General features: G+C 36.7%; 3 protein-coding genes across 5 annotated transcripts; 2 read left to right on the forward strand and 1 right to left on the reverse strand.

Moving 5' to 3' along the window:
• The first annotated feature begins 3,243 nt into the window (after positions 1–3,243).
• Positions 3,244–6,845, forward strand: LOC113062931 (cytochrome P450 2J2). Its single transcript, XM_026233027.1, has 9 exons — positions 3,244–3,522; positions 3,741–3,903; positions 4,307–4,459; positions 4,535–4,695; positions 5,072–5,248; positions 5,355–5,496; positions 5,573–5,760; positions 5,926–6,067; positions 6,212–6,845. Exons 1-9 carry the CDS (start codon positions 3,331–3,333, stop codon positions 6,385–6,387), a joined length of 1,494 nt encoding a protein of 497 aa, XP_026088812.1. The 5' UTR covers positions 3,244–3,330; the 3' UTR covers positions 6,388–6,845.
• Positions 6,846–7,122: 277 nt separating this feature from the next.
• Positions 7,123–18,035, reverse strand: LOC113062929 (protein Hook homolog 1-like). The gene is made up of 22 exons (XM_026233025.1): positions 17,899–18,035; positions 16,424–16,509; positions 15,805–15,877; positions 15,645–15,695; positions 15,224–15,356; positions 15,039–15,106; positions 14,878–14,940; positions 14,690–14,773; positions 12,787–12,950; positions 12,432–12,572; positions 12,134–12,335; positions 11,919–12,029; positions 11,750–11,837; positions 11,381–11,447; positions 10,735–10,875; positions 10,536–10,623; positions 10,342–10,373; positions 10,149–10,231; positions 9,848–9,948; positions 9,546–9,647; positions 9,338–9,406; positions 7,123–8,490 (listed from the first exon to the last, which is right to left on the reverse strand). The coding sequence occupies exons 1-22, from the start codon at positions 17,941–17,943 to the stop codon at positions 8,335–8,337; spliced, it is 2,148 nt and encodes a 715-aa protein (XP_026088810.1). The 5' UTR covers positions 17,944–18,035; the 3' UTR covers positions 7,123–8,334.
• A 247-nt stretch (positions 18,036–18,282) lies between these two features.
• LOC113062937 (E3 ubiquitin-protein ligase RNF170) lies at positions 18,283–23,479 on the forward strand. 3 transcript variants are annotated; one of them, XM_026233036.1, is made up of 7 exons: positions 18,283–18,304; positions 19,565–19,661; positions 20,610–20,676; positions 21,008–21,116; positions 21,921–21,994; positions 22,320–22,430; positions 22,903–23,479. In XM_026233036.1, the coding sequence occupies exons 1-7, from the start codon at positions 18,298–18,300 to the stop codon at positions 23,206–23,208; spliced, it is 771 nt and encodes a 256-aa protein (XP_026088821.1). In that variant the 5' UTR covers positions 18,283–18,297; the 3' UTR covers positions 23,209–23,479. The 3 variants fall into 3 exon arrangements, with proteins under 3 accessions (XP_026088821.1, XP_026088820.1, XP_026088818.1); XM_026233035.1 differs by lacking the exon at positions 18,283–18,304 and having other exon boundaries at positions 19,511–19,661; positions 20,610–20,661; XM_026233033.1 differs by lacking the exon at positions 18,283–18,304 and having other exon boundaries at positions 19,514–19,661.
• Positions 23,480–23,609: the final 130 nt, after the last annotated feature.

Genomic DNA, 23,609 nt, shown 5'->3' on the forward strand with positions numbered 1-23,609 from the left:
ATGACTAGAATTGTTTCATATAAAAAGACAGATTATTTGAGTTACTTTAACTATACTGAGTAAAGGAATGTCACAGATTCATTGCTAAACAACAGCTGGGGTATTATGTAACTTCCTGCAACCCCAAAACTATGAAAGGCCTAATCCTCTTGAAATCTGAAACACTGAGTGTACAGTCAACACATATGGACAAAATCCCTTTTTAGATTGTGTGCGTGTGTGCTTTTAGGACAAATGTCCCTCTCTGATATGCACATTTAATTAAACATGTTTAAGTAGAAAGACTGAAATAGTAATTTTTCTACTTTTCCTTTCCTTAATTTCAAATCTTAGAGTGTAGTAATTGTACCCAGTGTTAAACAGTGTGATAAAATCTACATTTACAAACTTCTCAGACTGTAAAAATGGAGCAGCACATATCAGGCATGCATTACATTTCACAAAGTCTCTGCAGAGAATAGAGGAAGAGAGCAAAACAAGCGTGTCTTATTACCTCCCCAACCCTCTTGACTACCCAGGAACAAAGGCCCTGGGGAAGCAAGAACCCAAAATATTCATACGGTACATTACACACGTTTATATCATGTTTTAGCTGGAGTGTTCTGTACTGTTATGCATTAAGAAACATGTCGTCCAACCAAAGCACATTAGCATTGTCATGATTGCACGGAAGTTCTTATCTGTAGTTCAGCTGTGTAAGTCATTATGTATGACGTGTTCTTGGTAGAGATTCATTTGGAATGCAGAAGGTTCACACGGAGGTTGAACTGAGGCTCTGTTTTTGTTGGAAACTATAGCATGAACTATAAACATTGATTACGTAACAGGGTTACATAAGGTCTCCCAAGCTGCTCGAATGGTCTCTTGGTGCTGAGACCCACATTAACTCTCTCTTTTCAGATAAATAGCACTCGTGCACTCTCTCTCACACACACAAATACACCCTATTAACAACAGCTTGTCTAAAATAAGTTGGTTTACCTCAGAGGAAACAGCTGCTTATAGACTCAGCCATGGTTTTATACAGTATTCCTTATTTGAGTGCTTGCAGTTTAAAAGCTGCTTGTTTGTGATTTGTTTACTGCTGCTGCTTATAGATTTACAGTCATAAAAATCCAGCAAATGTTCCACCAGGACCCTGGCTGCAGCCCGTCCTAGGAAATGTCTTCACACTCTAAAACTGTTGAACTGTTGATGAGGAACTCATACATTTATTACAACACTGTAGTGATGATGTAACATTAAGAAATTGCTAATTTACTATATAACTGAACAATAATAATGTTAGTTTTTATATTAATATATTTAATCACTCAAGGGGAAACCTTCGTTGACTGCTCTGTTTCACCTTTATTTGAAAAAGGCAGAGGTAAATAACTCTAACAATAGCAATAAGACAACCAATGTGTTAAAGAAAGGAAACACAACATATTTGTTTATAATACAGCTACTGTATATATGGAATTAAAGTAGCAAGATAATTTGTGATTATTATATATAGTTTTATTGCAGATAAACAAAGTGGTCTTGCTCAATAGGTGCAAAATAAGGATGCTAATTATTTTGAATGTAAAGAAAAACTTCTTCTATGATTGTACAGCAGGTCTAAACACAATTTTCTTCCGTTGTCTTTGACGCTGACCCCTGACTGAAAAACAAAATGACATAAAATAAGAAGTCTTGTTTTTTGTGGAATTGACCAAAATGATGTGAGTTTGTGAACAAGAGCAGATATTTGCCAATGGTCTTAGAAAAAAACATTGAAATTCAAAGGCAGTTTTGCTGACATAAAAATCTTAGAAAAGCAAACCTTGTGTCTCCCAGTATGGCTAGAACTGCAGTAAAGGACAAAAATCTAGGAAGCTATTTTATACCGAAGGTGAAATAAAAATATTTAAATACACTGGCTCACGTGGAGCTGTTCATCTTTCTCACCATTCTCCTGCAGAACTTCAGTTTCAGCCCTCCTCCTGGTGAGGAGTCCAGTCTGGAGAGCCAGGTGGGCTTCACACAAGCCCCCCTGCCATACAAGCTCTGCGAGAATGCAGTGCAAATTTAATGCAAGAAATATCACCCACAACTTCATTATGTTTATTTGGGACTTTTTTATATGCATAATACATATACAAAGTCCTTTAAATTGTACATTATGTACTACTACTTTTTCTTTTTGCCAAAATGTAACACCATTATATAGATTATGATCTGTACTATAAACACAAGGAAATGTGCTTTGGCCTTCAACACTTACTTCCTGTCAACACAAGGAAAGAATTTGTTCTGTCTGAAAATAGAACAGTTGTTAAAATGTGGGAACCTTTTTCAGAACCTCTGTTTACTGTAGCTCTTTATGCATTATTTCTTTCCCTCCTACAATGTCTATTTATTATGCATACATTTTTTGTTTTTGCCAGTCTCTTATTACTTCTGTAAGCTGCCACACCTTTGAAATACACGGCTGATGACTAGGTGTTTTTCCCCTCTTCTTTGTGATTGCTTAGTGTATGTGCCGTGTAAATATAACTATATTATGCTAATTTGATACGTTTTGTATTTTTTTTTTTTACCCAATAAATGTCAAATTAATGTCTTACGTAAGCATAAGATATTTCTTTAAAAAATAGTTTCACACACACACACAGAGACACATAGTTGTTTTCTGTTGTTTTATTACTTACCTTTAACCTGCCTGTATTAAAGAATTCATAAAGTCATGTATCTTTCTGATTTAGCAATTTTACATCTCATTTTCAAACCAACACATAACCTTTCCCTGAGTGACCATTAGTGCACCTTATTGATTGATTTGAAAGCTCTAAAATATGAACTGGTACTGCCAGCTTTGTATGAAAAGTGTTTTGGAACTATCAGGATCATGTGTTTTGCACTGACATCTTTTGTCCCCTATTTACACTGCAAATCAAAGAGCAAATATAGACATGAATCAATATGGGAGAGTGGGGAGGATTCAATCACTAACACTATGGCAAAAGTCAAGCACGGTTAAAAATGAACCTGCAAGGTATAAACTCCAATAGTCCACCTCACTTCTGGTCTCAATCATGCTGCAGATAATAATGAAATCTGAGGAAGACGCCCCATTAAAATTAATGAACATATTAGCCGACATTCATTCGACACTCAAAAATCTCTGACACAACAAGAGTAATCTAAACCGTCAAGAAGTTGTGTAACTCCGAGTCCATTTTCTGTTAAAAACATTACATCTATTGAGAGAAGTATGAGGGGAGTGGCAGGCTGAACAGATGGACAAAGGCTGCCTGTTCAACATACACTCTGCAAACCTCACATTATCCTTCTTCGCCTGTCATGGTGCTAACCTCAGTTCTCGAGATTCTCGATTTTAGAGGACTACTGCTCTTCATAGTGGCATTTCTCTTGGTGGCAGACTATGTGAAGAACAGAAACCCCCCGAATTACCCACGTGGCCCTTTCTCTCTTCCACTCCTAGGAAATGTCTTCAACGTTGACTCGAAGGAGCCGCATATATATTTGACAAAGGTGAGCAGACAATATTGATACTTATGGGTTGATAGGACAGGACAATGTTTATTAATATATATATATACATATAATATTGAGATAAGAGATTACTTGATATGGTGTGTGACATTTAGATCATGCTTGCAGTTTGCTGACAAAAAATATTTATGAACCCAATGATTTGCATTAGTTACAGTCACATTTTTCAAGCTTCTGCATTGTTGTTCTCCTCACAGCTAGGCCATGCCTACAACGATATATTCAGTCTGCGATTAGGAAGAGACAAAGTGGTCTTCATTACTGGTTATAAACTGGTGAAGGAGGCCCTGGTGACTCAGGCTGAAAACTTTCTGGATCGGCCCTACAGTCCATTACAGTGTCGAGTCTACTCGGGCAATGGTAGGTTAAATAATACTGACCTATCACAAGAGAAAAGCATTGTTTATTGTGAATCTGAAGAACCAAAGTCCCTCTGAATAAACATTCCTTTAAACTGTGAAGCCCAAATAGTTACATAATTTGGATCTGTTATTTATTTCTAAAATAAAAATTCAAAAAAGTATTTTTAATAGTGCCAAACTGTTTAGACATGTCCTAAAGCTTGCTAAAACGGTTGCAAAAAAGGACATACAATGAATAGAAAATAACACAGCTCATTTAATATTTAGATTATAAGATCATCATCGTCTGACGTTTACAAACATACTTTCACAGATTATTTTTTGGGAAAAAAAGTTTCAGGTCCTAAACTTTCAGTATCCTATGAAACCCGATTATATACTGATTTTTCGTGTCCGGACAGCTGGACTCTTCTTCAGTAATGGTGAAATGTGGAAGAAGCAACGACGTTTTGCTCTGTCAACACTGAGGAATTTTGGGTTGGGAAAGAAAACAATGGAGCTGACCATCTGTGAAGAGAGCCGCTTCTTACTTGATGAGATTGACAAACAGAAAGGTACACAAAACTTTGCATATATCAGAATCAATTTAGGGTAAATAACAGGACTCATCTAGTTTTTGTCCTTCTCAGGAGGCGCTTTTGACCCAACCATTCTTTTCAACAATGCGGTTTCCAATATCATCTGTCAAATGGTGTTCGGCCAGAGATTTGATTATGCAGACCACCAATTCAGGACAATGCTAAAATACATATCTAAAAGCATTCAATTAGAGGGGTCCATTTGGGCACAGGTAAATAAATAATTTTTCTTTCTGATAATTGTCCTTTATGTACTGTAATACCACAAAGACCCCTCAGACCATGATGAGTTTGTTTCTTCATCAGAACAGATTTGAAGAAATTTTGCATTTTATTATCAAGTGGCTCCCCTTGAGTAAATGGGTGCCGTTAGAAGGATCCATTGGTGAGCAACTGATACCTAGTTTCAAAACTCTTTTCTGAAGAAGAAACAAACTCATCTACATCTTTGATGACCTGAGGTTGAGTAAATCTTAAGCCAATTTAAATTTTTTGGAGAGCTACTCCTTCAAATATCTATTCATAATTAATTCTGGTCATGCAGCACTACTACAGACACATGAGTGAATAAAAATGTTTTACATTCAGCTCTATGAAGCATTTCCCACCATCATGAAGCATCTTCCTGGGCCACACAATGACATGTTCAGTAACTACAAATTATTGCAAGCCTTTGTTAAAGAGGTTGTTGTCAAACACAAGGCCGAACTGGATCCCTCAGAGCCTCGAGACTACATCGACAGCTTCCTAATTGAGATTATGAAGGTAATACAACTATTAAAATGACAGGAGAACTACAAACTACCCTATTGAACTTGCATGTATTTGTAGGAATACAGCAACTTATTTTACTCCTTCCATCCCTGACCAGAAGCCACATGAAACAACAGATGGTTTTGATGAAGAGAACATCATTCCATGTGTTCTAGACCTGTTTCTGGCTGGGACCGAAACTACATCCACTGCATTATGTTGGGGTCTCATATACCTCATCACTTACCCAGAAGTACAAGGTGAATTTCAACAAACTAAGCATATAAGTAGTAACTCATACGTAACTGATATTTTAATATATGGTGTCAATTGTAGAAAAAGTTCAGGAGGAGATAGACAGAGTGATTGGACGCTCAAAGGAGCCGAGTATAGCCGACAAGGCCAACATGCCCTACACTGAGGCTGTCATCCACGAGATCCTGAGATTCGGAGATATTGTACCAATGAATGGCTTGCGGATGGCTGACAAAGACACAACCCTTGGAGAGAGCTTCATCCCAAAGGTTAGTGATACGCAGTTAATTTATTCAGATAAGAACTAAATTCAGCAATACTTTCCTATTTTAAAAATGTAATCACTTCCAAAAGTTATTAATTTGGCTGACTGACAGAAATGGTTCTCAAAAAGGGATCAATGGTTTATTTTGACACATTATCGTTTCAACCAGGGTACAGCAATTTTACCCATACTGCACTCGGTTCTCTTTGATGAGAATGAATGGGAGACACCCTACGAGTTCAATCCTGGGCACTTTTTAGACAAAGAGGGCAAGTTTGTGAGGCGGGACGCATTCATGCCCTTTTCTGCAGGTAAATTGAAAATACCATGTACCAAAAGATAATATATTATTAATAATTTACACTACCATTCAAAAGTTTGGGGTACGTAAGAAAACTAATAAATAAATAAATAATTATAATAAATAAATAAATACTACTGTGTCTCTGTCACAGGAAAGAGGGTCTGTTTGGGGGAGCAGCTCGCGAGAATGGAGCTCTTCCTTTTCTTTGTCACTTTGTTCAGAAAATTTCGATTTTCAGCAGCAGAGGGTGAGAAACTCAATCTTGATGGAGTGATAGGAGTAACACGCACCCCACACCCCTTCAAGATCCATGCAACGGCACGCTGATTCTATTATGCCAATAAATCAACATTATAAAGCAATATAATACTAACGTCATTGAATATGACAATGTATCTGTTTAACATTAATGAAGATGATGTCCTGTCTTTTGCTGACTTATATAAAGTTCAGTAGTTCCTGATTAATTAATGGGTGTGAGAGAATACATATTTAGTTCCCATGTGTCAAACATGCATAAACCTGCTTAGTAATGCCTAGTCTATAAAAACTAATAGCGTGATAGATGAACATTGCCCTAGAAAAAAAATAGAGAAAAGGTCACTAGAACAAGTTAAACATTATAGAATCATCTACCTGTTGGAACCAATTTCAGATTGTGGGGTCAAGGGGATGAAGTTCAAGATTTTTAAGTTGACAGATAATACATAGCAACAGATATTAGTCGGACACATAAACAAGGTTTTGTCATGATAATAAACAATGTTGAAATCCATAGTCACGTCAGAATATGTTCCTGTTGGATTTTTTTGTGTCTTCTTTCAGCACCACTAGTGACACTGCAGGACTGCAAAATTAACGAAATATTTAAATATGAGTAAAGACTTCGAAAGGTAGGGTTATTAACATGCAAGCAAGGCGGTATTGCAAAACAGTATTGTTTATTCATAACAAATAAATGAAGGCTGCAAGTGCTCTTTAACTCCAAATATTACTCTAACACCATATGAATCCAATCTTATAATTTATAATCTCACACAAACAATGACAGTGCTCATAAAATTGAGAACACAGATTTAAGAGTTCTTCCTTTGAACACACCATACATACATATTAGCATTTCAAAAAACAACAGCATTTACCCATCACAGGCCAAAAAAGCCTAGTAGAATAAAACACCGGAAAAGACAAACCAGAACCGTAATGATTAACCTTACTATTTAAAACAGAATTAATATTATCTCCCAACACAAACAGAATGTTTATTTCAAAACGCAACAGTTAGTCTATTAGCAGACAGCTAACTCAACCTAAGCAGGGGCAGATTTTCACAATACAGCAAAAGCCATTTCACAATGCAGCTATGTTTCTCAAGTCAAGCATGTTTTTTTTTTATGAGTGGTATACAACACATTCAAAGCAGTCACAGCAGTTACCTATGGCCTGATATAATTCTGTGCTGGTGTTCAAATCCTGATACTTGAGGTCTTTTCACAGACCGGACACATTATAAAAGGCCCCTCTGCTTGTTAAAAGAGCATGCAAGAGTCCTATCACAGTCAACTGAATATAAAATACCATAAGTGGCTGAATGAAGCACCTGGATACAGATTTAATCAATTAAAGTGATTATATGCATGTCTTTTTAAATGTTTTAATGTTTCGATGCATGTTGTTGTTGTTTAGTAAAGTCATTATAATAGGAACAAACTAAGAAATCTGGTGTCCAGCACCAGATACATCGTCATCCTGATTTTGATTGGTTAGGGCAAAATGTGCAGTCTGCATATACTTTCAATGTTTTATAAGACACACCTGCGTGACTTCAAATATATTCCACGGCTGCATAGTGTATAGTTGGAAGTAATTTCTAGCAAAAGCATGCATGCTACCATTACAGGACGCATTGAATGCATTTGTTCCTGCACAGTCTGAGTGAGCTCGACAAGGATGGATCTGTGACCTTCAGTGTATAAATGCTGGTTCAGAAATGACCCTGCTGCAGAATGTTATAGGTGCTTGTTTAGTACTGAAAGTGAAAAAGCCTGCTACTGTACGTCATAGTGTACTGAATGAATATCTTTCATCAGAGTTCAGCCCCTTATGTACATTATTATACATGTGTAAGTGTAGTGAGTGATCACATGGGGACACGCTAACGTTCATCATGGCATGCTTGTCCCCTTGTTTAGAAGTGTACTTAAGGTCACTTGAGTTTAAGTGTGAGGGGAAGGAGGAGAAGAGCAGGAAGTTGGGGAGGTACTCAGGACAAGGTTACTTGGAAGAAGGGGCAGGCACGTTGATGGACATGGTGCGCCGGGCATTGGTCACCTGCCGCTGCTGAGCCAGGAAGGACTGGCCGGGCGGCACTAGAGAGTTGGATCGCCCACTAAGCCGTGACTCCATTGCCAACTTCTGGTAACTCAAACTCTGTATGTTTATCACAATATGACAAAAAATGTAATACAATTATTGTGAACACAAAGCAATTAACTGTTGATTTTTCAGCAAGGTGGCAATTAAGAAAAAACGTTTTTTTCTTTTAAACTTTACAGAGTGTACACTTATGACTGAGATAGATGTTTCAAAACAACTAATTCAGTTTTCAATTCAATAGGAATTTTTGAGTAACATTCCTTTACTAATCAACCAACACACAAATAAATATTGCAGCATTCTCTATTGAAAAAAAGCTTGAAGAATCCTTAACTGAAAAAATTAACTAAATTACAGCATCTATAATTGACAGATGCAAATATAAATAAATAGCATATTCAATTGACAGCTAAATCCAGCATCTTTAATTGGAATAAACAAACCCAAAAATAAATACCGTATTTTTTGGACTATAAGTCGCACCTGACTATAAGTCGCATCAATCCAAAAGTAAGTCACGATGATGAAAAAAACATATATAAGTCGCACTGGACTATAAAACGCATTTATTTAGAATCAAGAGAAAACATTACCATCTACAGCCGCGAGAGGGCGCTCTATGTCTTCAGTGTAGACTACAGGAGCATTCAGCAGGATAGACGGTAATGTTTTTTTTTTTGGTTCATTTCTCTTGGTTCATGTCAAATTAATTTTGATAAGTCGCAAGACCAGCCAAACTATGAAAAAAGTGCGACTCCAGAAAATATGGTAAATAGATTGCAAATAGATCGCAGAATCTTTAACAAATAAATGGCTTATAGGATCTTTAATTTATTAACTAAATAAAGAACTGCATCATGTATTGACACCATGCACTATAACACCATGCATGTCATCATACCTTATTATACCAAGCTGTCACAATTAACTTCTCCTCATATTCCCTCAGTTTGGCCTGCTCACACTCCCGCTGAGTAAAGAAGGGAGGATGAGAACCGACAGGAGTTAAAAGAGAAAGAAACAACAAAAAGAATGAGATTGCGAGTGAGAAAGTCTGAAATTGCTAGATGTAAATAACATGTAAAACAGAGAAGTGATGGCTGCTCTACCTCCAGAGCAATGATCCTCTTCTCTTTCTCAGAGAGCAGCACTTTCAGTGACTGGATCTCTGCTGAGGCTGGGTTTAGCTTAGGATCCAGAGCTCGAATCACCTTAGAAACACATGACATATATTATCATTGGAACATATGGGTAATAACTCTCTATATAACAGAGCTTGTAAAAGAGCTTACAATTAGGCAAGAATACATATACTGGCTGATGAAACCTGGCTACAAAATGGTAACACAGACCAGAGCATATAGATAGTAATAGATAGTAAGTATGTAAGAGCTGAAGTTAATGTCAGTACATCACGGGCTTTCTCCAGGTACATCTTGTAGCGTTCCTCCATCGCTCTCATGTCTTCATCTTTCTTCTTCAGCGATGCCATCAGTTCATCCATCTTCACACCTAAAAGTGACATTTATCTCTAAAATTGAGAGGAACTTGAAAGAGTTTTTGTGTCTTACTCAAAGAGGATCATAACATCACTCTAGATCATGGGCATCAAAGTTGAGTGTGACTCAGTCTTTGTCTATGAGGTTATGAAAAGCCTATGTGAAAAGCAATGTGGGTGAAATATTGGGTTAGGTCAAAATGAAGAAGCTAACTGGTTTGAGTAGCGTCTGGCTGAAGGTCCTCCAACAGCTCTTTCTTCTTCATGATTTCATCTTGTGCCTTATTCAGTTGCACCCTAGGGAAAAAAATAACATAAGGACCATCAGTTTCAGAAAGTGCATAAGATGCTCAAACATAGCTAAAACAACAACAACAACAAAAATTTGCTTAAATGGCTAAACTTACATATGAGCATCCAGCTTCCTCTTCAGATGAGACTGTATGAAAGGAAACAAGCAACGTGACTTTTAATGAAAAGTATCACCATCACAATGAGAAAGAAATAAAAGACCAGATCATTTAGCAAAGTAAATGTTCATGCAGCACTGACCAAAAATGTGCAAAAACAGCACCACCAAGTGGCTCAAACACACACTTACATCTTCAGGTTTGGTCCCTTGTGTCTGCAAGGCCTTCTGTAGATCCTCTACCTGCTGCTGGAGCTCACTAATTCTTTCTCTGTTTAGCCTTAATACATATAAAACAACACAACACATTCTCACACGGGCATGTTTATATGTAGAAAAGCTTCTCCACAGTACGGTCAGTTTATGTTTGATGTATTATGACAATCTGCACCTGTTCTCAGTGTCCAGCTGGCTGCGTCCGCGCCGGGCCTCCTCCAGCTGCTCCTGCAGCTCAGTTACACGCTCGTTCTCTAACTCCTCCTGCTGCAAACGCAACATCTTGTTCTCATGCTGCAGACGGATGAACTTCTCCCTGGAGAAGCAGACATATTCAATCAGCATACACAAATAAAGGAGCACTTCAATGGTAAATAAGATTTTCCATGCACTAAAGATGTGAATCACAAAGGCATTAGGTTCAGAATGGCATGCTACAGTACTATGCTAGTCTTGCTATTGATATTAAAACAGTAGTAATGACCATTTTAACAACTCGTTCTTCACTCATTATTACCAATTATGAAGACTTTTCTTCACACAATTTATTTCAACTTTCAATTAAACAACATTATCACAGTTTTCACAAAAAAATATTATACAGCACAACTGTTTTCAATATTGATAATAATACCAAATGTCACTTGAGCACTAGATCAGAATAATATAATGATTTCTGAAGGATCATGTGAGACTGAAGACTGGAGTAATGGATGTTAAAAAAATCAACTTTACCCTTACAGGAATAAATGACATTTTGAAACATATTAAATCAGAAATAAATCTTTATGATTTACCTGCTATATATATATATATCATACCTGTACTCAATGGGCAACATCTCAGCTGCCAGGTTTTCATGGTTTGGACTTCCTGTTTGATACTTTCCTGTGAAGCGTGAAATATACACAGGTTCAAGTTTCGTACCATCTTCAAAACGACTTCTTTAGTCTGTGTTTACTGAGCTGCGAAGTGACCCAGACAGATCACTCGAGCTGGGTTCAAGGCTGCACTGTGGTTGGAATATCAATGTAACAGGCTGTACTGCCTCCGAATTAGCAGATTTGACTGAATTTAAATTGGCTAAGCCAAACGCTCCTCAGGAGTGGAGGAACAGTTATCGCACTCAGTAGAGCCTACCTGCTCCGATTCATGAGCAACATCTCTAGGTGTGGGGTCTGCAAACATACCTGCTTGTAATAGCTGGTCCTGTTGGGCCTGTGTGCATCGCAACTCTTCATTAATCTCTCTGAGAGTGTCCCGTTCAATGCTGATCCTCTGATCAATCATACAGAAACACAATTATCCCAAGGTTTTGGCATGTGTATGAGTTACTACAGGGTGAATGTGCCGGTCTACCTCTTTCTCCTTCAGTAAAGCATCATATTTCTCCTGAAATTTCTTCATCTCGAACACCAGGTTATCAGCCCGACGGGACTCATCAGACAGTTTCCTGTGGAGCTCCTGGCCCTGAAGTTCCAAAAACAATGTAATGGTTATCTTTTGATTTTTCAGCAGCAATTATTCCATGATGCAATGATAAAAATAAAATAAAACTGCTAGCATGTTTATACCTGTTTCTTGTATGTCTCTAACTGAGTTCTTGCAGCATTAGCTTTGCGTAGCTCCTCTTCAAGGCTGACTGTGTTATGCATATAGGTCATATTCTTCTCCTCCAGAATTTTGACTTGCCGTCTGAGGTCACTTAGATCTTCTAACTTCTTCCTGTACGTCTCAACAGAGGCCTCTAGCTTGACTGCCCGGTCAGAGCAGCTCCTAAACAAACACAAATCAATCATAAAACTTCCGAAAACACCCAAAGAGGATACTGGCAAAAACGACTTGTTAAAATATGTATGACCTAGCGCAAACCTTAATATGTCTAATTCATCTTTAAGCGATCGCGACTCCTCAGCCAGACTGGTCAGTTCATCATTACGATGCTGAAGCTCCACCAGTTGTTTCTCCAGCTCTTCACAGTGGATGCGGTAATCATCTTTAGCTGCCTCGAGTCTGGTTATTAAACATTCATTATTTACACTGCAAGCTATTTTAAATGGAGGCATTCTACCCACGCTTGGTTCATCATGTCAATGCTCGTCTACTTATGCATCCACAACAATATTCAGAACATCAGCAGGTTAATATCAAGCAAGTTGCAGATAATATTTGACCAGTTAGTTTGGATATGGAGAATGATGGATCTTGTAGTCAGACGAAGCTGTACCTGAAGTTCTCCTCCTGAAGCTGTTCTAGCTGTAGCTGTAGTTGGCTGTGCTTCCTCCCTGATGGAGTGCTGGGGTTATCAAACATATCAAGCTGACTGGATCGATCAGTCAAGAGGTCGTTTTCTGCCAGGAGGCTGTTTCTTTCCTCCTGTAGCATTGTCACCTGTTCAAAGGGCAAAAGGTCAAACATCAGGGCATTCTGGAAAGTGTCAAGCTAACTACATACGACATATTGGAACATACATAGAATTGTGTGTAGAGTTGTACTGTACGATCTACACTACCGTTCAAATGTTTGGGGTCAGTAAGATCTTTTAATGTTTCTGAAAGAAGTATCCCATGCTCACCAAAGCTGCATTTATTTGATCAAAAATACGAATTCTTACAATTTAAAATGAATGTTTTCTATTTTAATTTATTTTAAAATGCAATTTATTCCTTTAATGGCAAAGCTGTATTTTCAACAGCCATTAATCCAGCTTTCACGTCACACGACCTTTCAGAAACCATTTGAATATGCTGAGAAACACTTTTTTATATTACATGAATATTTTTTGTGGAAAATGTGATCCATTTTTAGATTATAAATACATTTTTTGATCAATTTAATGCATCCTTGCTGAATAAAATAATTACTTTCTTTAAAAAAAAAAAAACTTACTAACCTCAAATTTTTGAATAGTAATGTATGTATAGAACATGATGTAAAGATTTTTTTCATTATTTTGTGAATTATAAGACATTTGCAATTTACTTTTTTTTTTGCTCCCCAACTACTTACCAAAAAAGGAAATAAACCAGCTAAGAGAAATAAAAAACACTTTTTTTATTGTTTTTTTAATTAGCAAATTATGTCAAACAAATCCACTGTTCATGTTAAGCATGTTAAATCTTTCACAGCCAAACAGCAAATGGATTTTATTCTCGTTTTAGAGTGTGCTAGTATATAACCCAGTAATTTCAGCAATGACCCCATGAACTTTTTTTGCCACACAAAACCCCCAGATAAGACCAGTTTTTCAGTGGTTAGATCGGTTAGTGTCAATGCAGTCTTTTAGTTTAAGTTAGGCTAGGTTATCATGCATTTGTTTAGACTTACCTCTCAAAGGTCAAGGATACTTTTACAACTCAATCTGTCAAGAATCAGCAACACGTGAATTTCTAACCCATTTGTGTGCACATGAAAATTAACACCTTTAAATGTACTAAATTTACCACAATTTCCAAAAGGGAAATATATACTAAAATATTTAATAAAACACTGTACATGACAAATTACTTTACCACTTGGTAAATCAAAAAACACATCAGCCTCTGCAGAGACAAACAAAAAACACTTGCACTCAAAGGCTAAATCTGTTCATCTGTGAAGGTGCAGCAGAAAACAGATGCTGACACTTGTCTGCAAACATAGCCACTAAAACTAATGCCGTCTCTGGATTTCTTTGACTAATGTAGACAGCTTGTAAATATTTCAGCACCTCTGTATATTCATATCTAAATCAAGGAATAATAATAATATGCATGGTTTCTATTAATAAACCATTTTGTCACAATCTTAACAAAAGTATCTACAGTTGTAGAGCAGCTTTATAGTGGAATTGAGCTCATATTTGATCAACTTTGCTACAATGACACGGTTACTGAACTAAATCAACTAAATGGAGCTGAATAATGACACTACTGTTTTTTTAAAGCGCTGCTTTACAAATGAGTCATTTCATAATGGATACATTTTTAACACTGTTATTTTCCTGTGTATTACCGTGAAGCTGCTTTGAAATCTGTATTATATAAACTGCTGCATAAATGAATGTGACTTGACTTTAATATTCATAATATTATGGTATCTTGATTAATGCAAAACCCCTTGACAGCTGTTTTACTGAAACTGGATCTCACCTGCACATCGAGCTCCTGACAGCGCTGTGCCAGCTCTTCTCTCTCTGCCATGACTTCACTCAGATCCTCCAAGGCTTTTTTTAACTACCAAAAACAGCAGCATTGAATACTACATCTAACGACAATATCAGTACTCTTGACAGTTCTCAGCTGACATTATGATGATGTTATATGTCTGTATTTCATACCTGTTCTTCAACATCTCCAAGATGCTCTGTTCCTAACTGAGACACATTCTCCTTGCTCATAAGCTGTAACCAATACAAAAAGCTTTGAAATTATTTTTGTTCTTTATAAATGAAAGAATACATATGACCACATAAAAAAAGCTGAATAAAATGAATCTGACCTCCTGAATAGCAGTCATGACCACATGCTGTACAGATTCCTCCAAGGTCATGATGATCTGGATATACTCTGAACAAAAAACACAGGGTTAAAATGATTATATATGCACTCATCACAGGGAAAACAGATGTTAATTATGATAATAAATAATATTTAAAGGTTTGGGTGCACTATCCCTCTAACTACCTTGTTTCCTATCGCATTTGACTGCACACCCCAGGATGAGCTGTAGGAGGCGTCCCAGCTCTACCTGATCAAACTGCTCTACCACACGCACCAGATCAGGCAGAGGGAATTCTGTCATCTTCTGAGCCAAAACCTGAACACAGAGCGATCATAACACATATTCATTATTAGAATTAATCAGATTAGGTATGGTCATTGTATCTTTGAAAAAAAAAAAAAAGAGCAAATTTGCAGGCATTCACACAGTTATATCATTATACCACCCAAGAATTACAAATTAATTTGACTGTAGGCATGTGTGAATTCAGAATGCTTTGTGTCTGATGAAAGGTTAATTCTAAAGAGTTAAAGTCTGACTGATGACATCTGAAACAGTTCAAATGAAGGCAAGCATTTTAATAAACCAAACCGTGTCATTCACCTCATTATAATAATCAACCATCATCTGCAGGATCTTTTTAAGGTTGTTCATCTGTAAAAATGTAGAGAATCAAAGACTTTAGCATTGACTAACACATTATATTTGGCATGGTCTCCAAGTTAGATTTAAGCACCAGGGCCTAAAAGAAAAACAAAACTACCTTGAGTCTCACATTATCTCCAACATCCTCTTTAATGCGAGCCAGCCAGCTCTCACTGAACCATGAAGGATCTCTGTAATTGAAATATATTGATCAGTGCAGTTCAGTCTTATCTAATTCAGATACTTTCATTCGAATAAGTTGGTCAAATCAAATCAAATACGTTTTGTTCCAATCCCATCCTGCTTTAATGTGATCAGAATCACGTCACACTCTCAGGCTCTCCAGACTGTCTGATAACAACATATTCTATTTCTCTACACTTGAATGTTTATTCAGCAAAAAATATATACATCAAAAAACGTTTCAGGTAATATGACTCTGCGGACTGCCCACAACTCAATGCAAGTCATAAAATATTGACACACTGACAAGCTGAGATATAAATCTGTAATGCTGACCTGGAAAAATGAAAAATAAGGGTGAGTGAGAAATGTATAACACAGTCGAGTGTGAAGGAACGAGTCAAAGAAACACTGCAGCTCGACTGGTAGTACATGACACTAGCAACATCAAAGTCATGGTTATAATCAACTAAATACAATGAAAGCAATAAAAGTTACTTTGGATAAAAGCGTCTGCCAGTGAATAAATGTCAAGTAAATGTAAACACACTCACATCTGATGCAGGGCTTGAGACATGGCTGCCCCTGAGGTCAGATCCTCTACTGTCTTACAGGGGGCCGCGGTTTTGAAGGTTTGCAGCTGAGGCCACACATACAAAAAAGAAACAAGCTTATACAGGATAATAATTAACAATCATACACTACAGTGACAGAGATATTCTTAATACATAAAAAAAAATTAAAAACACATTAATAATAATCATATTATTATTAAATGTAATTAATAAAAAAGCTTTCAGTTTTATTTTGATTAATTATTGTGCGGTCATACTGACACAGAAAGGATTTGCCTTTTCCTAAAAATGCTTATGTTAATGTAAAAAAATAATAATAATAATAATTGATTAGATCCAAGATGACAAAAATATTAAATCCAAGCAATTTTTAAAAGGCTGGTGATTTTTGACTGGGAACAACAAACTGGGAAAAGGGATTTTCAGCACAGCTCAAAGGTTAATTTTACATTTGATTTAATTATTAGTTTCCCATCAACTTGTCAATCCTTATTTGGAAAACCCTGTATTAGTACAATAAAGGCTTTTAAAATCACAACTGGTGCAGCATGATAGTATATTTAACTGAAAATCCAGGAGGTTTTGTGCATCTCAGTTTTGCCATCCAATCTGCTTTGACATAAAGCACTTTCACTAAAGAAGAATACAGTTAACAATATTCTTATTTATGCAAATTTGGGTGTGCAGCTCTAATTCTTTAGAGAACACAGAAATGGGACTCTGGGATTTTAGCCAACAAATAACGGATTTAAAATATGGGTAACCATCTATTCAGGTAATCATTATAAGCTGCATTATGAATGACAATATAATATTATAGAGACACCAAATGTTTAGAGAATGATTTAGAGATGATTCAGGAAAGACAGTTTGCTTTTGCATCTCAAGTCATTTTACAAAACCATTCGGAAGAGGACCTAGTGTGAACGCAGAGTGACATCATGGATCAGAGCCAAATGCAGAGGAGCGCGAGCACGCGCCGCATGCGGTCACATATCGCAATCAAAAATCAAAACGCAATCATATTCAACTGAGACAGGGAATATCTGATTGCAAAGACACATTCCACAAATACTCTAGCTAACCAGATTAGACGCCTAAATCGGATGAGGATGGAGTTGGCGGTGACTGTTGGTGTTGTGTACATGTCTTAACAGCATTCTGAGTCTGTTTTCGTTATGATTTTTGTACATACTGGTGTCGCGTGTTGGACGGGTTGCGCTTGGACAAATTAGCGCTTTTTAATGATGTAATGATGCACCGCCGGGTCCGTTTGGTTTACAAGAGCAAGTGCACACATCTATATGTCTTATTTCCGGTATTTTTGGACCATGGTGTCCAAAGGAAACGACTACCTGCGGCAGGTAACGCTATCTTCAAAAATCTGATCGCGGATAAATAAACAATTCCTGATTCCAAGGACCTTAGAGCTAAACTAAAAGACAGAATCTTACCCAAATAATCAGGCTCTCGCACAGCACCGTTTTATTTAAATCCATATCTCCTCTGTGCGATCGGACAAATATTTCCGTCCACCTGTCAACAATGCGCTTCCCCTCCCCACCTGCGTGTGTGTTTTACTAGCGCTCAGCAGCACTACGTTCACGTCTATTGCTTCTACGCACTAATTGATACGTAAAGGCTTCGTGAATTTCCGCTGCGTATACAACGCGTGCTTCTTTGATAAGGATTGGGGGATTGAAGGGATCAAGAGCGCAACAGCAAGAAATAAAACACCAATGGTGTATTGAGTTCAGGACACCGTGTAGCCAATCAAAACAGAGATCCGAGGAGCCTAGCAGAGCAGTGAACACGGATCATCTGGTGTAATTTAATCGTTTGGTTTCCACACTATGGAAAGTAAGGAGTTGTAATAAGGATGTAGGCTGCATATTTAATACTGATTTACATTGATTTGTGTTTTCTGTTGTTACACATTAACATCTCTCAAGATTAGCCTACCTTTTTTTGTAATAAAAAAAAAAAGATAAGATTGTGACGCAAAGTCACATGCGTTTATCTAGTATGGGAAGAGCACATGTGGGAATACTTCATATACAAAATAGAGACACATTTGTGCCTTTATTGCAAACAACTGTAGAATAGAAATTAATACAAATAGAGAAACTGCATTCCATTAAAGTTTAAATAAACTCTTTCCTTTATTTACTCAATTTATATTTTCACCATAAAGCTGAATGGACATGCCAGAAATAAGCCGAAAAGAAATGTTCTATTGCATCTTCAACCTGTTAACCAGAACACTTGGGAGAGTGTGAATGGTGGGAGTAATCCTAGACTGACATGACACTGGACTTTAAACCATGACAGTCTTCGGGTTCTCATCTGGGCTATTGGTCTCTAACCCACCCCTGTGCCGTCAAGGCCCATGTGGATCAAAAGCTGCTATTTTCAGCCACTATAACCTTGCAGTTCAGGCTAAAATGAGAAAGGTAAATATTACCTTGAGCAATTTTTAGCAGAAATCTCCAGAGCAAATGCACTGATATGGAGCCAGTTTGGAAGTTGGGTAACTAAGTCACAAGAGCTCTCTTATCGATAATGAATATTGATAGAAATAAGAAACTTATAATAACCCTCACATAATACGCTCTATTTGAGTGTCGACATGTTTAATATAATAAGCCTATTGGGTATAGTTTATTTTAATCTGCTGGATTGCCCTGGATATGATTATTCCAGGCATCCCAGTGAAATGCCTTTCTTTGGTCATTACTATGGGGCAGCTGTAGATTGTGTAAACTTACAGTAAACCATTGACAGGTTAACCAGACACCTAACCTACTTGAGAAGACTTACAACCTGTGTCTTTGAACCTGTGATAGTGGTCACATGACAAAAATATATCACTGGAGAACGAGAAATGGCTATGGCTTTTTTCAGTGCAAATGTAGACAATCAACACATTTTCACATGCATTAACATATTGCAGAGGCTCGTAAGATTGCAAGCAAGTTTCCTGAATTTCAGAAATCCAAGAGGAAATCAGTCTAGTTGCTTAATCTCAAAAAAAAAAAAAAAAAAAAACAGAAAAGAAAAGAGAACTGATGCCCTGGTTAATGATTAACCTGTCTGTCAAATTTACTGTGTGCATTGAAGCAGTAAGAAAGCATTCCAGTCTCTGCCTTCCACGAGAGAAAGCAACTGAATTAAAAGACAAAAAAGAAATGCCTACAAGTCGCAGTTTCCACAACAGGTGAGAGAGACAAACTTTTATATACTTAAACATACATTTTATGCACATTTTTAATCCAATTTGAAACTGTCTGCTGTGTAAACTGAATGTTAAAATGACGCTATTATGAACCAAGCAAATTATGTAACTGGGAAATTACATTAATATATATTATAGATGCTGTTTTAAGCAGTTAAATGGTATGCAGAATCTTTTTAAAATATACATGTTATGATGAAGTGTCCTGAGACCGCATATTAATTGTGTTATGGTATTATGGGACAATAAATATGCGGCACCACACACACACTAAATATTATGACATCAGGCAGTTCAGTCATGTCAATCTAACTTTATTCAATTCTAAATTGAACTCACAGTCCTACAATTCTCAAATACTTTCACATGGGATCATGCGCACATTGTTATGTATTTTGTTTTACAGAAAATTAAGCTTTATGAGATAAAAAAGCTGCATTATATAAGATGCAAATAGTTATTTTCATATAAAAGGCAAATTAGTTCAGTACTGACATATTTCAAAGGCTGATGTAACTTTAAGGCTGTCTAATGTTATCTTGTCTGAGTAAAACACACAGGTGTGTCAGACAGCTAAATTTAGATTTTGTACGTGCTCTTCCAGACTCTTCCTGTCCAGAAACACATAAAAAGTGTAATACATTTTGTAAACAAAAATAAATAAACCAGAGTTTATCTTGAGATAAATACAGTTTCAACCTAATGAAGAGTAATTAGGTACTTTCCAATACAGTTAACTCAGATTTTCTATTTTCTCAGAAAATCTATAAACTGTAATTACTTTAATGATGATGTTTTAACTCATCTTGCACATATAATGACGGTGACCCTTTAAACTCCTTTTACACTTTAGTCTCTCAGTTCGACAAAATGGCTAGGAATAAAATCCACACTATTGCTTTTTAATAACTGCATCTCTCACTTTTGAAGGTGCTCTCCACACTTAAAGACAAGGAGTCAAGGCCAGCCACACAATCCTCAGGTGAACAACAGAGAGGTGCATTCACGTTCCTACACATACATGCACTGGCCTACTAGTAAACTAGTGTACCAGTAAAACTATTATATTGTGTATTTAATTTAATTTTGTATAATTAAATGTAGCATTTTTGTTAGAAATGTGTATTTCAGTGAAATACTGCAATACTATGAAGTCATAGATTATCATAGAAATAAATGACACATGCAACAGAGCAATATTTCCATGAAATACATAATATAACATTTTATTAATCATCATTTATTGCTTTTTTGAAAACAGTATTTCTCTAAGAACTTGGAAAAGTTCATATTAATTCAAAATAATAATGTTATTTTCATGCTTGCAGGATTTGCCCAAGATACGGTTACCAGCAGGCAACAGGGACAATCACTGCCCCGTGTGTTTACAGATTGCCAGCTATCCTGTAGAGACCAACTGCGGGCATCTTTTCTGTGGTGTGTCAACCTAATTCAAAACACATCATTGCAAAAAAAAAAAAAAAAAAAAAAAAAAAAAACCTAGTGTAACTGGCGAACTGTGAGAGAGCAGATGGTGGTGACCATTTACACTGCGAGTACTCAACACTTACTCGGTCATGTGATCCTACAGTGTTGTGCATGGAGTTTAATATTATACTGTTGTCATAGTTACATGTGATCATGTGATTACACACACATAGAGTGAATATTTGTAGGTTAAAACTAAATTCTAAACTGTTGTTCCATTACATTGTAATTCTTCCACTGCAAGTGCTTTAAGCAAGCACATTAAAGTGACTGAAATAAAGAGCAGCAAAGATAATACAAGCAATAAAAATTAGTAATGAAATAAACGTGCTGATAAACATGCATGTCTTTTTTCAGATTTGATTATCTGTTCAATACCTACTATTATTTGTATTATTCCTTCTAATCATATCAGCTCTATCAAATATATAGTGGACTTGAGTAGCTACTTTCTGTTAAATAATTGCTTTTGAGAAAAAACTCCATTGAATATGATTTACCAGATATACCTGAATCTAAATAAATAAAGAGCAACAAATAATATTTTTGTGTTGTTTTAACATGATGTGAATGGTGGAATCCAAATTTCATTTCAGAGTCACCAAAACCAATGCATTTCTGTGGAGATCTAGCTGATAAACGCTGTTGTTCAGAATAAACTATTGAAAATAACACATTTCTGGCACATGGCACTGGGCACATGGTAAAGAAGAGACCCACGCTAATCTGTCTTCTGTCTCTTTCCCTCTCCAGCACCATGTCTGATATCTTACTGGAAACATTGCTCCTGGTTAGATGCCATCAGCTGTCCTATGTGCAGACAGATGGTAAGAGCTTTCTTAGCTGATGCATGCTACTTGAAGAAAAAAATAAATGCATTATATTTCATGTTTTTTTTTACATTTAAGTTCTGAATAAGACTTTTTCTTTCTTTCTTTTTTTTACTTTCCCCAAATGAGGACTGGAGTAATGGCTGCTTAAAATTCAGCTTAGCCATAACAGGAACACACTAGTTTAAACGATTTTAAAATAGAAAACATTTTAAAAAGTTGTAATATTTCATAATTACTGTTTTACTCTCTGTATATGTCTAAACATACAGAGAAGACAAAGCTCTCTTTTTATTTGTTGTCTTTTATTTTTTATTCTCAGGTGAATAAGATGTGTCATCTCTTCAGCGAGACCAGAACTGACTGTAAAGAGTCAGAAGTGCTAAAACACGTCAGAGACTATAACAGGCGCTACTCTGGAGCACCAAGACAGGTACAAACATTTGCTTTGACTGAAATTATACCAGTTTGGTTTTTGTGAAGTCAGACTTACAATGTTATTGTAGCTACTGTAATTGGACATTGCACTGTACATGCCATGCTCAGAAAAACAGATGGCGGCTGGCTTGAAAAACTACATCATAAAACGATTCTTTTTGTTGATAAACTAGTGCCGCTCCCAATAAATCTATATGCGTACCATTATTACTTCTCTGCAGTGTTTATCATTTTATTTTCTCTGTACTAGAGCAGACTTGACTTGACTTGACTATATCACATCACCACACCTATTTTAGTTCCTGATGCCACAAATGTTGTGAAACCTCAGACCTGGAATGGCATTCTTTCCTACAGTTGGAAGACACCCAAGGACATGTTTTTATTGTAGATACACGTCCCAAACTGATATCCCACGTGCTAGGTCATATGCTAATGTATGACTGTCATCTTTTCTTTTTTTTTAGGTAAAAGATTACTTGTGCGATACACCTCTCTTCCTGCTCTTTCTGGTGCGATGGCTGGGAAACATTGGTGGCCTGGTGTTGCTGTTTCTATTGAGGGTGGCTGTCTGTGGATTTGGCGCTGCCATGTCCTTGGCCTCTCCACTGGAGTCACTTCCTGGGCCACTGAGCAGTGTGCTGGGCATGCTGGATGATTGTGTAGTGGTCTTCCTTCTTCTTATCTGCATTATTAACATCAACCAGCAGATGGGCCCGCAGAGGACAAGAGCGCACTCGGTCACACAGGGAGTGCTGACCGACTCCTTATAGAAGACAGTGATAATGTGCTTACTTGCATGTTGAAATGACACTAATCAACCTTGTTTGCAAAGGTTAACAGTGTTATGACCTGCTGCACTTTGGTCTTCTTGAACATGGATTTTCAATGATGTGTCTAGAATACACATACAGCACTAGATGAGAGGTGTTCTGATGTTTCAAAAACAATAATTGAAGGTGTTTTATTGAAGATAGATTGTATATCATAAATGTAAAGTGGTTTTGTAAATATGCAAGTTTCTAATAAATATTTATATAAATATTGTTTATTTGCCTTTTAATACCATTGTCTGTCTGAATATTCGATTCTTATTGGCTGGCAGGTATGCATTAGTTAAGAGATAATCTATTGCTAGCTGTGCATTATGCCTTACACACACACACACACACAC

This window comes from Carassius auratus, chromosome 45 (assembly GCF_003368295.1).
Source record: "Carassius auratus strain Wakin chromosome 45, ASM336829v1, whole genome shotgun sequence".
Classification (NCBI taxonomy): domain Eukaryota; kingdom Metazoa; phylum Chordata; class Actinopteri; order Cypriniformes; family Cyprinidae; genus Carassius; species Carassius auratus.

Excerpts from the sequence above, each read along its gene's own strand:
- LOC113062931 (XM_026233027.1), top strand. The coding sequence starts at position 3,331 with ATGGTGCTAACCTCAGTTCTCGAGATTCTCGATTTTAGAGGACTACTG. Across the intron at positions 4,696-5,071 it reads AGGGGTCCATTTGGGCACAG|CTCTATGAAGCATTTCCCAC; the intron begins GTAAATAAATAA and ends TTTTACATTCAG. Across the intron at positions 5,761-5,925 it reads GAGAGAGCTTCATCCCAAAG|GGTACAGCAATTTTACCCAT; the intron begins GTTAGTGATACG and ends CGTTTCAACCAG.
- LOC113062929 (XM_026233025.1), bottom strand. The coding sequence starts at position 17,943 with ATGGATTTAAATAAAACGGTGCTGTGCGAGAGCCTGATTATTTGG. Across the intron at positions 14,774-14,877 it reads TTGGAGATGTTGAAGAACAG|TTAAAAAAAGCCTTGGAGGA; the intron begins GTATGAAATACA and ends TGTTTTTGGTAG. Across the intron at positions 10,624-10,734 it reads CAGCTGGACACTGAGAACAG|GCTAAACAGAGAAAGAATTA; the intron begins GTGCAGATTGTC and ends ATATGTATTAAG.
- LOC113062937 (XM_026233033.1), top strand. The coding sequence starts at position 19,525 with ATGATTAACCTGTCTGTCAAATTTACTGTGTGCATTGAAGCAGTAAGA. Across the intron at positions 20,677-21,007 it reads CTCAGGTGAACAACAGAGAG|GATTTGCCCAAGATACGGTT; the intron begins GTGCATTCACGT and ends TCATGCTTGCAG. Across the intron at positions 21,117-21,920 it reads CTGCGGGCATCTTTTCTGTG|CACCATGTCTGATATCTTAC; the intron begins GTGTGTCAACCT and ends TTCCCTCTCCAG.